Source organism: Metarhizium album (genome assembly GCF_000804445.1).
Source record: "Metarhizium album ARSEF 1941 chromosome Unknown scaffold_11, whole genome shotgun sequence".
In the NCBI taxonomy this organism is placed as follows: domain Eukaryota; kingdom Fungi; phylum Ascomycota; class Sordariomycetes; order Hypocreales; family Clavicipitaceae; genus Metarhizium; species Metarhizium album.
In genome coordinates this window covers 363,018-376,234 of record NW_024467585.1, presented here as the reverse complement: position 1 = coordinate 376,234, position 13,217 = coordinate 363,018, and the positions used below count along the sequence as shown (strand labels likewise).

The 13,217-nt window shown below is 56.1% G+C and overlaps 3 protein-coding genes across 3 annotated transcripts; all 3 read right to left on the bottom strand.

Moving 5' to 3' along the window:
• Window positions 1-1,365: 1,365 nt before the first annotated feature.
• Window positions 1,366-2,730, bottom strand: MAM_04845 (Pectin lyase fold protein; the record flags this gene model as incomplete). The annotated part of the gene is made up of 1 exon (XM_040823643.1): window positions 1,366-2,730. One exon carries the CDS (start codon window positions 2,728-2,730, stop codon window positions 1,366-1,368), a length of 1,365 nt encoding a protein of 454 aa, XP_040678314.1.
• Window positions 2,731-4,610: 1,880 nt separating this feature from the next.
• On the bottom strand, window positions 4,611-7,875 carry MAM_04844 (Retinoic acid induced 16-like protein; the record flags this gene model as incomplete). Its single annotated transcript, XM_040823642.1, has 3 exons — window positions 4,611-6,492; window positions 6,578-7,518; window positions 7,867-7,875. The coding sequence occupies 3 exons, from the start codon at window positions 7,873-7,875 to the stop codon at window positions 4,611-4,613; spliced, it is 2,832 nt and encodes a 943-aa protein (XP_040678313.1).
• A 972-nt stretch (window positions 7,876-8,847) lies between these two features.
• Window positions 8,848-11,814, bottom strand: MAM_04843 (uncharacterized protein; the record flags this gene model as incomplete). Its single annotated transcript, XM_040823641.1, has 1 exon — window positions 8,848-11,814. One exon carries the CDS (start codon window positions 11,812-11,814, stop codon window positions 8,848-8,850), a length of 2,967 nt encoding a protein of 988 aa, XP_040678312.1.
• Window positions 11,815-13,217: the final 1,403 nt, after the last annotated feature.

The window sequence follows — 13,217 nt, the reverse complement described above, 5'->3', positions numbered from 1 at the left end:
TTCCAATGGTGAGAGCGTAGCCCAACAAGCAGCGCCTTGACGTCGACCCCCCTCAACCGCCTTGCTGACTTCTCCACAGAAGGTCCGATCATCCGATGCGACTCCAAAGCCACAGCATCCACGGAGAAGCAAAGGACTCAGGCAGCAGCGGAACGGGCGCCATCTGCGCTGCAAAGCACATGGCAAAGGACCCCTACACGAGCATCCCAGTCCGGTTCCCCTTCCACTGGAAAAGAGGCCGAACGGCTGGCCCACCAGTGACCACAGACCTGACATTGCCCTGTTCTCCGAGAGCGCCCTCTTTCCATTTCCTTCACCAAGACGCAAACATTTTCCACGAGCATCTCGCCTTGTCGTATGACTCTGATGCTGCTGATTCTCGGGCCCCATCATTTTCGGACCAAAACGAGTTCCATTTTCGTCTTTGGCACCACCCACGCCTTGCTGCCAGCCACGCAAGCCTCGGGCAAGCCTTGTTGCTCTCGAATCTCAACAGCCATGCTCCGTACTCCTCCGTACAGCAAGGAGCGCCACCGCGTCCTTTCAAAATCACGTCAAGGACGGCGCGGGTTAAAGGGCGCCGCGATGTCGACCGAGGTACCGACGCCCAAGCTGCCCGTGGCTTCTGGCTTTCTCTGGAAGGCTTCTAGGGAAAACCACGTAATAGTGGTGCCATTGTTGGACGAACACCTCATCTCCTCCGTACAAAACGACAAGTTCCAACTTCCCTGATTCTTCTGCCCCACATTGAAACAGGCCAGGCCGGTCCACGAGTCTACGACAGGGGCTGCCTGCAAGACTCAAGAGGAGCCGAGTCCACCCCCGTGCAACGTGGTATCGCATACACGTAGTGCCGCTAGTGCGTGTCGTAACTTTTACCTCTAAGTCTAGGTAGATTTATCTGGTTGTGCACGGAGCACGGAGTACTCCGTACGGAGCGATGACCCCGCGAACCCACATGCCACGTGAGCACAAATCACCGAGTTTGATCTACTGCTTCATGCATGATACAGCCCTTTGGTCGCTTCCCGACGGCCTCCTGTGTAATAAAAACTACTGTTCGCCGAATGCATATTTGTAGATGAAGTTACGGCGTGTAATCTGCATTGGCTTCCTTAACGTGACTCGATAGCTGACTCAACGTGTCGCGTTGCAAGCGTGAAGTGAGAATGGAATACAACTGGCACAGGCAGGACTGGCATTACGAGCTCAAGGTTCATAGAGAATCAACATCTGCGGCCATGCCACTGGAATCAGTAATATATTGCATCATGTCCTATCGAATCTGCCGTTCAAGAACAAGGGTGGTGTTGGTGCCAAGAATGCCGAGCCACGTGGCCCCCCGCAGCTCCCTTCTTAGTTCTCTCATTTGGACTCCTTGGGCCTGCGAGGATCGTTGCAAGTAAAGCCCTTGTGTTTGTTCATGTTCTCACAGTGCCACTTGTCCAGCTTGTCCCGCTTGCTTTCGCCGTCGACGGTGATGCGGATGTCGGCAACCTCAAAGTTGTCACAGCCACCGGCGGCTGCGCTGCACTGGAACCATCCAATGTCCTTGACGCCCTTCTTGACGGTGCCCGTGACGTTCCTCCACCTGACGTTGCTCATCTTGAACTTGGACGAGTTGCAGTCCTTGCCGGCCCAGCCAGAGTAGTTCTCGCACTGCCAGGCAAAGAAGGGCTGCTGGCGCAACTTCTCGACCTTGACGTCCGTGATGTTGATGTTGTCGGCGCGGCCGAGGCCGCCGCCGCCGCCGTTGGGCGGGTATCCGCGGGACACGCCAGCCCACGTCTTGAGGTACGACACGTGGGCCGTGTCGATGAAGGTGAGGTTGCGGGCGTAAAAGTCGGAGATGTAGTCGTACTTGCCGTCGTACTGGCCCACGGAGCCCATGGCCAGTCCCTGGCCGCCCTTGAAGACGCTGTCATGGACGTAGATGTGGCTCGAGTTGCGCTTGAGGGCAATGGCGTCGTCGCCGTTCTGGACGAACCACCGCCGGAAAATGATGTGGTCCGAGTTGATGGTGTCGCAGCCGTCCGTGTTGAGCGTGCTCCACTGGCTGTTGGAGGTGCTGTTGACGTAGATGTCGGTGAGCTCGATGCCGCGTGAGTTGGTGATGGCCATGGTCCACATCTGGCTCTGGACGAAGCGCATGTTGCGGATGACCGAGTTGCTCAGCCGTCGCAGGTTGATGTTGCAGGGCCGCCCGGGCAGGTTTCCCTCGGACCTGGCCCAGTCGTACCAAACCTGGCCGTTGCCGTCGAGCGTGCCGTGGCCGTAGCCGTCCCAGATGACGCGGTCGCCGCCAAAGTACCACACGGTCGTCTGGTTCTGGAAGCCGATGGGCATGGCCACGGAGCGCCAGTAGTCGATGTCGGGGCTCCAGAGCAGGCGGCCCATCTGGATGATCTTGACATCGTTCAGGTACATCGTGGTCATGTTGGACATGATGTTGTACACGCAGTCAGGCAGATAGACGATGCTTTTGGTGCGGCATTTGCCGTTGAGGGCCTTCATGATCCGGGGGGCGTCGTCCTTGAGTTCCTTCTTGTTGGCCCGGATGATGCACATCTTGCGTTTTTCGAGTTTGGCCATCCGGACCACTTCTCGGTTCATTGCCATGTCCTTGAGGAACGAATTCGTAAGCAGCTCCGAGTGACCCGGCTCGTCGAATGGGGCACCGTAGATTGCGAGAGCGCATCTGGCCGCGGCTAGAACCGTGAAAAGCAGCATTTTCGTGAATAGTTCCCAGGGGTCCTGCGATTTGCTGCTAGATGGATGAGGCTCGTTGTCGTAACGCAGGGCGGGAGGGTGTTTTCTTTTTTTTTATTTCCTTTTTCCGGGAAAAAACCAAAACAAAAACACAAAAATTAAACACAATAGAAATAATTATATACTATATTCGCTCCCAAGGCTAAAGGCTGATTTTTTTCGGCCCTGGCTTGGTGTTTTGAGTTTTTGTACCTGCGCCACTGCAAGCCCACCGTCAACTTTGGGCCAAGTATGGGAATCAGCGAGCTTCAAGGCGGAAGTTGGTCTCGAAGAAGAAGAAACGCGGCAGAGGCCACCCAGCTCGTTTTGAAGATGCAAGCAAGCATGCTTCCACTCCTAAGCCCGTTGGCACTCGGTCCATATATGCCACAGGGTCCAGACTGTATCCGAGTTCGTTGCTTTGTCCATCATGACATGCGGGGAGATGAATCAACGAGTGGCCACAGCCATTGCTCGCGGGAGAGCACCTCGGAGGAGAAGGGGGGTGGTCAAAACGCAAAAGCCGACATGGACGCTGTGTCTCATGGCAAAAGTACATGAGCAACTGAGCGAGGCTTGTTTAGTTCGTGTAGGCAAGTGGACGGACTAGGTCGCCAGGACGCTTAGTGATGTCACGCTGCGGTGTGCATGTTGGGGAAGAAGGAAGCCAAGCGGACGGACGACGTGACCGGAAAATGCAAGCCCTTAGGCCGCGGCCACGCCAGATCAACCGGTCTGATTCCCAGTGGCGCCGACTGGCATATTCTTCCGTCACGGAAGGCGACATGTCGGTACAGGGCAAGTGCGGGAACAATCTGGCCGGCCAGGATGAATGCGGCAACTGAGCCGGAAAGCCTTCATGTCGTGTCGAGCTAACGACGCTTCTGAGACAAAGAAGGGCCGCCCATCTGCAGTTGTCCTAGTAACACGTACTAGTGATTCCGTCGTATGGGCAGGCTTGACGATTGAGAGAGGCCGTCCACGAGGGGGGAGCTGGACGAGGGGCAAAAGGGAGAGAGGGCAGAGAGAGGGCAGAGAGAGGAAGAGAGGGAAGGTGAGAGAGACAGAGACAGTGTACATGCACCCTCCAGAGCAGACCCGAAAGGGACGAGCATGTAACTTATCCCAGGCATCCAGCGACTTCAAACTCCCAGCTCCCAGCCTCAGCACTCCTGTCCCGCGCGCCCCTTGACCACAAAGTTCAAGCCATTGATGGAACTCGGGGGCGGGGAAGCAACAACAAGCTCGCCTCGATGTGGGCTGATGGCTATTTTGACCCCGTCTCACACCGGCCCAGTCACGCGCACGCGAACGATTCCGCTCACTTGATTTCCCTGTCCCCCAGTTTTCTCCGCGTCCGGGCTCGGGCTCGGGCTCGGATTGTCGGGCTCGGATTGTCGGGCTTGCCGGCACCGGGACGGCGCGGTTGCTCGCTGCACCCAGACCCAGCGTCTCTGTCCCAAGACACCGCGTCAAAACGTGGAGTCGTCAAAGCAGGGCAACCGCATCGCGGCCTCGTTTCGTATTGGAAAATAGCATACAACCACCCAGTCAGTCCGCCGGCTACGACGTGCCGCATCGTGCAACCAGCGTCCAGGAATCGGCGCCCCCTGCCGCAACACCACCACCACCACTGCCACTGCTATGACTGCGATGAAGAAGAGAGAAAAAATACATAATTAGGGGTATAGGTCAATCACACACACACAAGCCCATCACAATGCCCAGCGGCAAATGCTCCTCAGTGCTATCATTGTCCACCCTTTTTAACCCTCGAATCCCTTTCCACCCCATCATCGGCAACCGAGCTCGCCAATGAGTGACGACGGATCCTTGTCCGCCAAACAAAACAAAAGACGCCGCTATACATAGCGCACTTCGTCAAACAGCCCTGCCCGCGTCTGCCACAGGCTGGCCAGTTCAAGCAAGAAGCTCTGGAAGATAATGGCATTGGTCAGCACGTGAGACACGGATGCTGTCACCGACTTTTCCTCCGATGTTTGGGCGTCCACGTCTTCAGCGGCATTTGCCGAAGCCACCGATCCCGCGCCATCGCTGTGCCCTTGTCGTACCAAGGCTTCCGCCTCGTCGACGTGGTCATCTCTCGGCTTCTTCGTCAGATCAAGCGGAATAGGCTCCAGCTTTTCATTCGGCAACCCTACACGCCTGGACAAGATACTCTGGTCAATGGCGGCAAAGGCCGCCGCTTGGCTTTCGGCTATCTTGTCTCGCTCCTCAGGCCGTGGACCGATATCCGGTCTCGCACCGCTACCGGGCGAGAAGCCCCGAGTTCCGCTCTCGCTGGGGTCATTGTAATTCATGGCAAAGTCTTTTGGGGGCACACGGACGGCTTTTGGGGTCATAAACTCCGGTCCTGGGGGTTGACTGCCCGGCGTCGATGCCCCGGAGCTCCTGCTCTGCTCCTTGCGTCCCTTGGGGCTTGCTGATCTGCTTGGCGTTCCCAGTTCAGAAAGCAGACGCTGCGCGAATCCTTCTATGGCCGAAGGTCGTGGGGGAGACCCAGTACGCAGAGTCTCGTCCAGACTAGCATGCTCTGGTGTACCCGACCGAGTCGGAGACGCCTTGCGCGCAGGTGGGGGAGGGTTATCCAGCATGGACTCAGCCGTTTGAAACGCGTCGCGCCTCTGTTCCAGAAGCTCGTCAAACCTCGGTATAGTCTGCTTATACTTGGCGACTTGGTCGCAGAGACGCTTCAACACATTCAGGACACGGGGCAGGGAGGCTTCCTCCCACTGGGGGGCCGTTCTGCATCGCTCCATGTCCTTCATACGCCGAGCCTCGTCCAGAGAGTTGCTCAATGCGCTGTCCATGGCCTGCGGCGGCGGCTCGGCTGCAGCCTCACTTGCTACAGATGTTTCGTACCCACGCTCCAGCTCTTCGTCGCCGTCTTCGTAGACGTAGGCACTGGGGCTGCGAGCCAGCCAGCCCTCGATGCTCATGTATCCGCAGATACCAAGATCAACAATCGTCTCGGTCAGTGACAAATTTGTTTCCACAGAGTTGACGAAGAAGGTCTCCAAAAGATCCAGCATGATATTCAGAAGCGGGTCGTCCGGGCGAAGAGTGTGTTCCTTGACGTCCCGCGGTGCCCCAGGCAGGCTGTCTGGCACATCCGGTAATTGATGCTGATTTGTTGACACTTTGGGCGCGAGCAACCTGAGTGAGCAGGGATGACTCTCCAGTCGAGTCGACGTGTCTCTGAGAATGCCGGCGTACATTTCGTCAAGGTCAGCTCTGCCGCCTATGGAGCCGGCAAGGTAGACGAGATGGTTGACCTCTTGCTCGTGAGCACCGACAGTCCGGTGCTTGGTATGACTGGGGAGGACGTCTGTTCTCAAGAGTGTAAACACGGCGTAGCGATGATGCCTCTTCAAGATGGCAGACACGAGTTGCAGAGTGACGTGGATGGTCTGTTGGTTTCGTGATCGCAGGCAGGACAGGATCAGGTCGACAAGGTTGAAAAGAAGAGGCGTTGCCGGCTCCTCTGCCTTCTCTGACATCATTTTTGTCAAGTCCATTGACTTCCTCTTGCGAGCAGCACTGACCAATGACGGCGCAGGCTTCTTATTAGGCGGCGTCGAATCCGGCAGAGCCAGCAAATAGTGAAGGATGAGGTGTATCATATCGGGATGATCTAGGGATTCGAGGATCCGACGCAGATAGGTCAGCACGGCAACAGATGAGCCTCCGTCAATATCGGAAGACTCGAGTAGAGACGGGTAACTGGGAGTCTGGTTAGCGAAACATGTCAGATATACCCGTGGGACTCGGGCGTCAGAAAGGCCAAAAAAAGTCACCCCAAACATACAGCAGTTGCTGGAGAAAAATGACCTGGAAATGCTCGAGCAAAGTCGACTTGACCTCGACTGACCGGCAATGATTCAGGACATCTTGCCAAAACAACAAGTGGGAGAGAAAAGTCTCCAGATGCGACTGAAACTCTGGCGAGCAAGAACTGATTATCTCGTAGTTGGATGTAGGGTGCTCGTAGTCGGACAAGGCCAGAGTTGGCGGCAAATCATGAGGCAGGTGATCAATGACCAGCTTGCGACTCAGCTGACTGTACAACGCCCCAAGTCCAGTTGCCATGAGCGTAGACAAGTCACTCTCCACTATCCACTGCTCCAGAGTGGCCGAACTCGACGCAGCCTCGATGATGTACAACAACCCCGTTCGAGCAAAGTCTCCCACTTTCCCCTCGTGGTGGATATAGTCCATGAGGATGTAGAAGAGTGGGAAGTCGACCCGCTGCGTCCGACCAGCAAATCGCTCCCGCTCATCAAGATGCTGACGAGTGTTCTGGTCGGCCGAAAGCTGGGGCGTCTTGAACCAAGCAGGCAGTATGGCGGGGTCGAGACGAATCTTGGTGGTGATGTTGAAGGCCAGCTCAACAACGCGGGATTCGGTATCTAAGCCGAGTCGAACGCTATTGACGCCGGTAATGCGCACGAGCAAATTGGTCAGGCTGCTGGAAAAGGTCGGGTTTTCAACAAAGGCCTCTTCCTCGCTCTCGATGAGGGTCGCAAAGAAAAGGACAGCTTCCTTGATGATCCATTCGTTGTAGGAGGAAGTGGCGATCTTGCCGATGGGAACGTAGATTTGCTTGATGGATGCATACTGAATACAAGGATGAGGAAGGGGACGTCGGCTCTCGTCGCTGAGGATATTGGTGAGCTCTTGGAGGCGGATTTCGAGCGTCTCGGCGGCCTCGCTATCGCGGGAGAGGTTGGACGACGTGCGCCATGTTGACTGGACAATGGTCAGTTCTGATGCACCGGCACGGGGCACGGCAAACTGGAGCTCGGGCGGCAGATGGGACTTCTCGCATCCTCACCAGCAGGCTTGCGTATTCCTTTTCAAACCGATGCAGTCGCTTCGCCGGGTCCTTTGCCTGGTCTTTTCTCGGGCTTCCTGCGGCCAGGGGACTCAATAAACGCGACCACTAGTACGCATGGAAACGCAAGCTTGGGTCAGCTTTCGAGTATCCTCCCGGCTTGTTTAAGCAACAGATTGGCGTTGCCTTGCGCTTGCGTTGCCTTGCGTTGCCTTGCCTTGCCTTGGCCGAAGGGGAGAGACAACGTCGGGGGCGGTGCTTACAAAGTCCATGGCGACGCCGACATGATGCCCGGGAGAAGAGGCCAACAAGGAGAGCAAAACGCTCGGAAAGGCCTTGCGCGGTATGTACCGCAGGTTGCGGCGATGTGCAGGGTCGAGGTCGGAGAGGCCAACTGGTTGCACATGTGATGCTCCAAGAAGTCGTCCGGTGCCCGCGACGCGAGGGAACAGACGGAGTATTGAAGAGACTTGTTTGTTGGACGGAGCACTGAGCAGTGAGGTCAAGCAAGAGTCAAGACGCCGACGCTGACAGTGCACCCACTTTCAATGTCGGCAGCATGGAAATTCGGCGAGGCGTCAACTGGCCAACTGGTCAACGGGTCAACGGGTCAAGTCAACCGCTTTGCTTGCCCATCAAAATGTCGGCAGCTGGGGGGCGGTTTAATTTTAGTTGCTCAAGCCCGTGAGTATGACACAACGCTTACTTAACCAAGGCGGCCAAGCACAAGCAGTACGGAGTACAAGTACGTACTAACTAGTACCAAGTGCCCGGCCCAGGCACCGCTGCCGAATTGGCCGGGGCCAATTATTATTCAGTGCTGGCCGTCGCCTGATCCATGACCTGGGAGGTGCCTCGGCACTGGGGTTCCGAGGTGCCAACCCACGGGCTCAAGCTCAAGCTCAAGCTCAAGCTCTAGCTCTAGCTTCATTCTGCACGAACTCACTTGGCCTCTGTGTTTCGAGTTCAAAGACGCATCGACGCCAGCATTCATGCTCCGCGTGGCCTGGAATAGCGCCCGGAAGCCTGTCCCAAACACACACGCGCGCGCACACACACACACACACAAAAACATCGTCTACAGCTTTCACTCCATGGGTACAAACGTGCAGTCACCGTTTACGCACTGTGCAGCAGAGGAACCAAAACACATGTATTTACGCTCTCAACTAGACCGCTTATTGTTTCGTTCCAACCCAATGGCTGGGGTTGCAGAGGCCTGACAACTCCCACAACGTCCTCCATCATCTGGGGCTCGCTGGGTCACCAAGACTGACGCTACCGCTGCTGGCGCTGCTACCGCTTGTGCCGTTGCGTCCCGCACCTGGGCCCGGCCTGCGAAGACGAATTGGTGGCGACTTGACGGAGCCTTCGTCGCTAGGTTCCGTAAACCCACTCAAGTCACTCAGCATGCTAGAGCTGCGGCCCCTAGACCTGGCTCCGCGAGGCTCGAATGGCGGAGCGGTGGGAGGAGGCTGCCACCCTGGAGCGCTGGAATGCGTCGACGCCGCGGCTACGGGAGGAACCGCGTCGCTGAAAGAGCTTGGCCATATTCCCGGGGGGTAGTGTGGTGTCACGGCAGGATTTGGGTTCCACGTTTGCGGCTGCGAAAACGCTCTGTGCCCAACCTCGCCGGCGCCGCTTGTAGCACCGTCGTCCCCGGCCATGCTGTTCGAGGAGCTCAAGTATTCGTGCAAGACGCGTATCTGCCCCCGCAAGAGTTGGTACAGCCTGCCCTTGGCCGAGTTGTTTTCGTGCACCATGTTGAGGCGTTCATTGTAGTTGTTCTCAATCGAGTTTGCATTGCTCAACCAGAATGTCCGTTGTTGGTTTCGACGCTCGGCCTCGCCAAGGCCACGATTGTTTGCATCCGTGATGTTGTCCAGCTCCGTCTCTACCTTGGCAATGCGTGTAGCTATCTTGTTTCGTCGCGTGTTCAAGCTAGACATTTCAAGCTCCCTGGTCTTGACCTCTCCATCCAGGGCAGATTTGTGCTTATTAAATTCCTTCTGCTCGACGTCAAATGTCTTTTTCTCGGCGCCATACATTCTTTCCGTCTTCTTCTTACGTTCCAGGAGCTCTGGCGCCGCGTCGAAGTTCTTGAGTTCCTCGGCCAAGGACGCCGTGTCGCGTTCTGCCTGGGCCTTTTGAGTCTCCTGTTGGCGAATCTTTTGCCTGTGCTTTTCATCGCTGCTGCCCGCCGAGGAAAGCTGGTTGTCGACAAGTTCATTTTCCTTTCTCACGGCGTTGACCTTGGTTTTCAAATCCTTGCGCAAGGTCCTGAGACGAGACTTTTCTTCGGCGAGCCTCGCCTCCGAGGCTGCAATCGACGTTCGCAAAATGGTTGCCGGGGAGTCTGGTCGAAGAGGCTGCTGGCTTGGAGGAAACACTGGCGATATTGGTTCGTCTTCTCGTAGAGTTTCCTTGACGGTGCGAATACTTGTGGAAAAGATGACGGCCCCAGTTTCCACATCGACGAACTGGCAGACATATTTCGACGCCGGTCGAAGCCCATATATGTCGCCGGTCCAGCGAGTGCGCTTGCCCTCTTTCCCATCTTTACCGTCCTTGTTTTCATCATCTTCCTCCGCCTCATCAACCGGAAATATGCGGCTAGGCTGCCAAAACGCGTTGTTAATCCTTACGTAAAATGGTTTGGATGAATCCACCCCGGGCGGCCGCGTTGCCTTGACGTGCCCGTTGGACTTCATCGGTTCCTGCGGTATGTCTGTTTTAAAATCGGAAAAATAACTCGTGTTAAAGCATACTTCGTCACTGCCAATGTACGATATCCATATTTGCCTGTCCTTCTTCTCAAATGTTGTGCCTTCGTTCGTGTGGATATTCACAATCCCGTCTGGCCGGACTGACCTTGAAAGCTCCATTTCCTTCATCACCACAATTTTGGTGCTAGCAACGGCGGCCCAGAGCGGCTGCTGCAAACGGACTTGGGCGTTCTGTTTCCGCCGTTTCTTTGTGGTGGTCGGGTTCGTCGCCGTGGGCTGAGGCACACTAGCCTCGGCATCTGTTCCTGCCAAGCCGGCGTCGTTGGAGTCGACCAACGACTGAGGGCAGCTCTGGCCGCCACCAAGCGACCCAGAGGAATTGCCCAGGGACGACGGCTTTCCAGCTTCAGGGTCGCCCGAGCCGCATGCCGCATTGTACTTCTCGCGCTTCAAATACCACTCGCGCACATATCGAACGATGCCCTGCGTGAGAATGTGCATGGCCAATATACTTTGAATCCATCCGTGAGTGCTTCTCTTATCATACACCACAGGCTTGGGTTCGAATGACTGGGTCAGCAGTGCAGGCAGGGGTGAATTTTGTGGAAGGTGTCGGGCCAACTTTGCCCAGTGGGCCCTGGTGGCACGAATAATTTGATGAAGCAATATCCAGGTAAAACATGTGGTGACGCCTCTCGAGGTTCCATCTTTCGCGTTGGTTCCGCCGCCAAGAGTTATTGCAATGACTGGTTTTGCGAATTCAAGGATGCCGTCTTGTATGGGCTGCCACAAAAACACCCATATCAGAAAGAAGAGGAAATCGATGCACAATAGCGTGACGAAATTCAGGGTATGGGAGTGGCTGTCAAGAATTTCGGCCAAATTGATGTTCATGCCAGTTCTCGTGGTAACAGGAGGCACAAAGGTGACCAAGGCGAAAAAGGCGTAGATGAAAGACAGGGACAGGTGCGGGACGTGCATGAGGATAATCAGAATGGCCAGAGTGTCCTGCATCGGTAGAGACTTGACAACGGTGACGGTCATTTCAAGAGGGCCAGGATCCTTGTGGACGTCGACATGATTCATGGCACTGAGGTCGATCTGACGATGGCCTGGTTCGATCAGGGAGTCGCCGTTGGCGCCGGCCTGAGATTGGCACGAGTCGGATGAGGTCTCTGAGTAGGTGCCTAGCGAGTCTCTCCTCGTAAAGTCAGCGGAGCAGGCGTCGGTGGCGGCATCAGAGTTGTTCTTGGACGAGGATCCATGGGGATGGGCGGCATGCAACGGGAGGAGAGGCGGCGACGGGGACGGCCCTGCGTGGCCTGCGCTGTTGTCGGGCGGTCTCGCAGAGCCGTCGAGTTGGCCATGACTCTTCCTACCAGGGTTGCGTTTTGCAGGGCTCACAAGGCCATTGTCGTGCTTCGAATCGCGGTGGCCTGAAGAGGCGCCTTGTTGTCGCTTGCCCGGGCCGGACGCTCGAGGCATGCGAAAGCTTCTTGGAGTTGGTCCTGCGCGTGACGTGCAGCCAAGGAACCTTGGTTAAAGGGCACGGCGGGCAGACACAGACAGACGCGGTAGGAAGGGAAGGGCTTAAAGGAATTTGACCGTCGCGGCCGGATTGCGATGAGCGGATATGGCGGAGACGAAGGGTATCCTGCGGCAGGGCAAGGGCAGGTTCGGCGGCTTCGACTTGGAGTCGTGGTCGAGCAAAAAGGTCGACTCAAATGCGTGCGCAAGGACGTGGGCGAGCTTAATTATCGGGTGCGCAAGCCAGCGGGGATACGAAGCCAGCAGAAAGAAAAAAAAAAAAAAAAAAAAAAAAAAAAAAAAAAAAAAAAAAAAGCCCAGACAGGCCCCGGAAACGAGCGGGAAAGTAGTCAACGTAGAATTCGTGTATCGGGGGAAAGGAAGTAGTAGAAGGCAAGGTGATGAAGGCGATGATGATGATGTCTTTGGCAGAAGTGGGATTTTTCGACCCGGCAGTGAAGGAAGAGTCAAGCCGTGAGTGGCCTGGTGTGGAAAAAGGGCTGGGGTCTGGGCCAGTCACTGCATCCCGGAGTTCAAGGAACAGGGAGCCTAGAGTGCTCGGTGGCGGCTCAAGGACATTGAAGACTGGTGGTTCAGTGGGTGGATGAGACCTGCGATTCGTTGTGGACAGTTAAGTTGGTATAATCACTCAAGTACTCCGTAGGTACTTAAGTAGGAACCTGCCTAAGTTCCCAGGGAAGTACTTACCCGGGAACGGTACTTAAGTTAAGTAGGTACTTGGTACTTAGGTAGGGGTACCCAGGGTCCCGGGGCTGGCGGGCCAGTTGTCATGACGGTCGACAGTTGACCTGCAGCAGTTGTGAGTTGGTGAACCACCAATTGACATGTGCAGTAAAGCAGGACGATCCACCCGCGGCCCAGCCCAGCCCACCAACGTTAGTTGGTGCAGCGTCACTGCTGGTGCTGGGTCAACGCCGCAATGCCGCAACACCGCAACGCCGCAACGCCTCAACGCCGGTCTGCAGTGCAGGTCTGGAGGTCTGGATTCCCTTGCTAAGGCACTACGACTGGACCACGTGGCAAGATTAAGAGTCCCAGTGCCTTCGATTATTACTTGCCGAGCACTCCGTACGGAGGAACTCGAGTCATATTACGGGCTCCTCATTGCGGCAATGACGCCGGCTCCGTCCGGTCTGGTCTGTCGATATAACCTCATGTAAAGTAGGTACCTACCTACCTAGGTACTCAAGAAGGTACCTGGGTACTTGAGTACCTAGCAGTGATCGACTGGCCAGACCGACTCTGCGCCCTCACTCACAAGTGGGCAGCATGTCCGCGCGCCGCTGAAGACAATATGGCGTCAGGTCAATATTGTTCGCCGATGCACTTGGAGGTACATG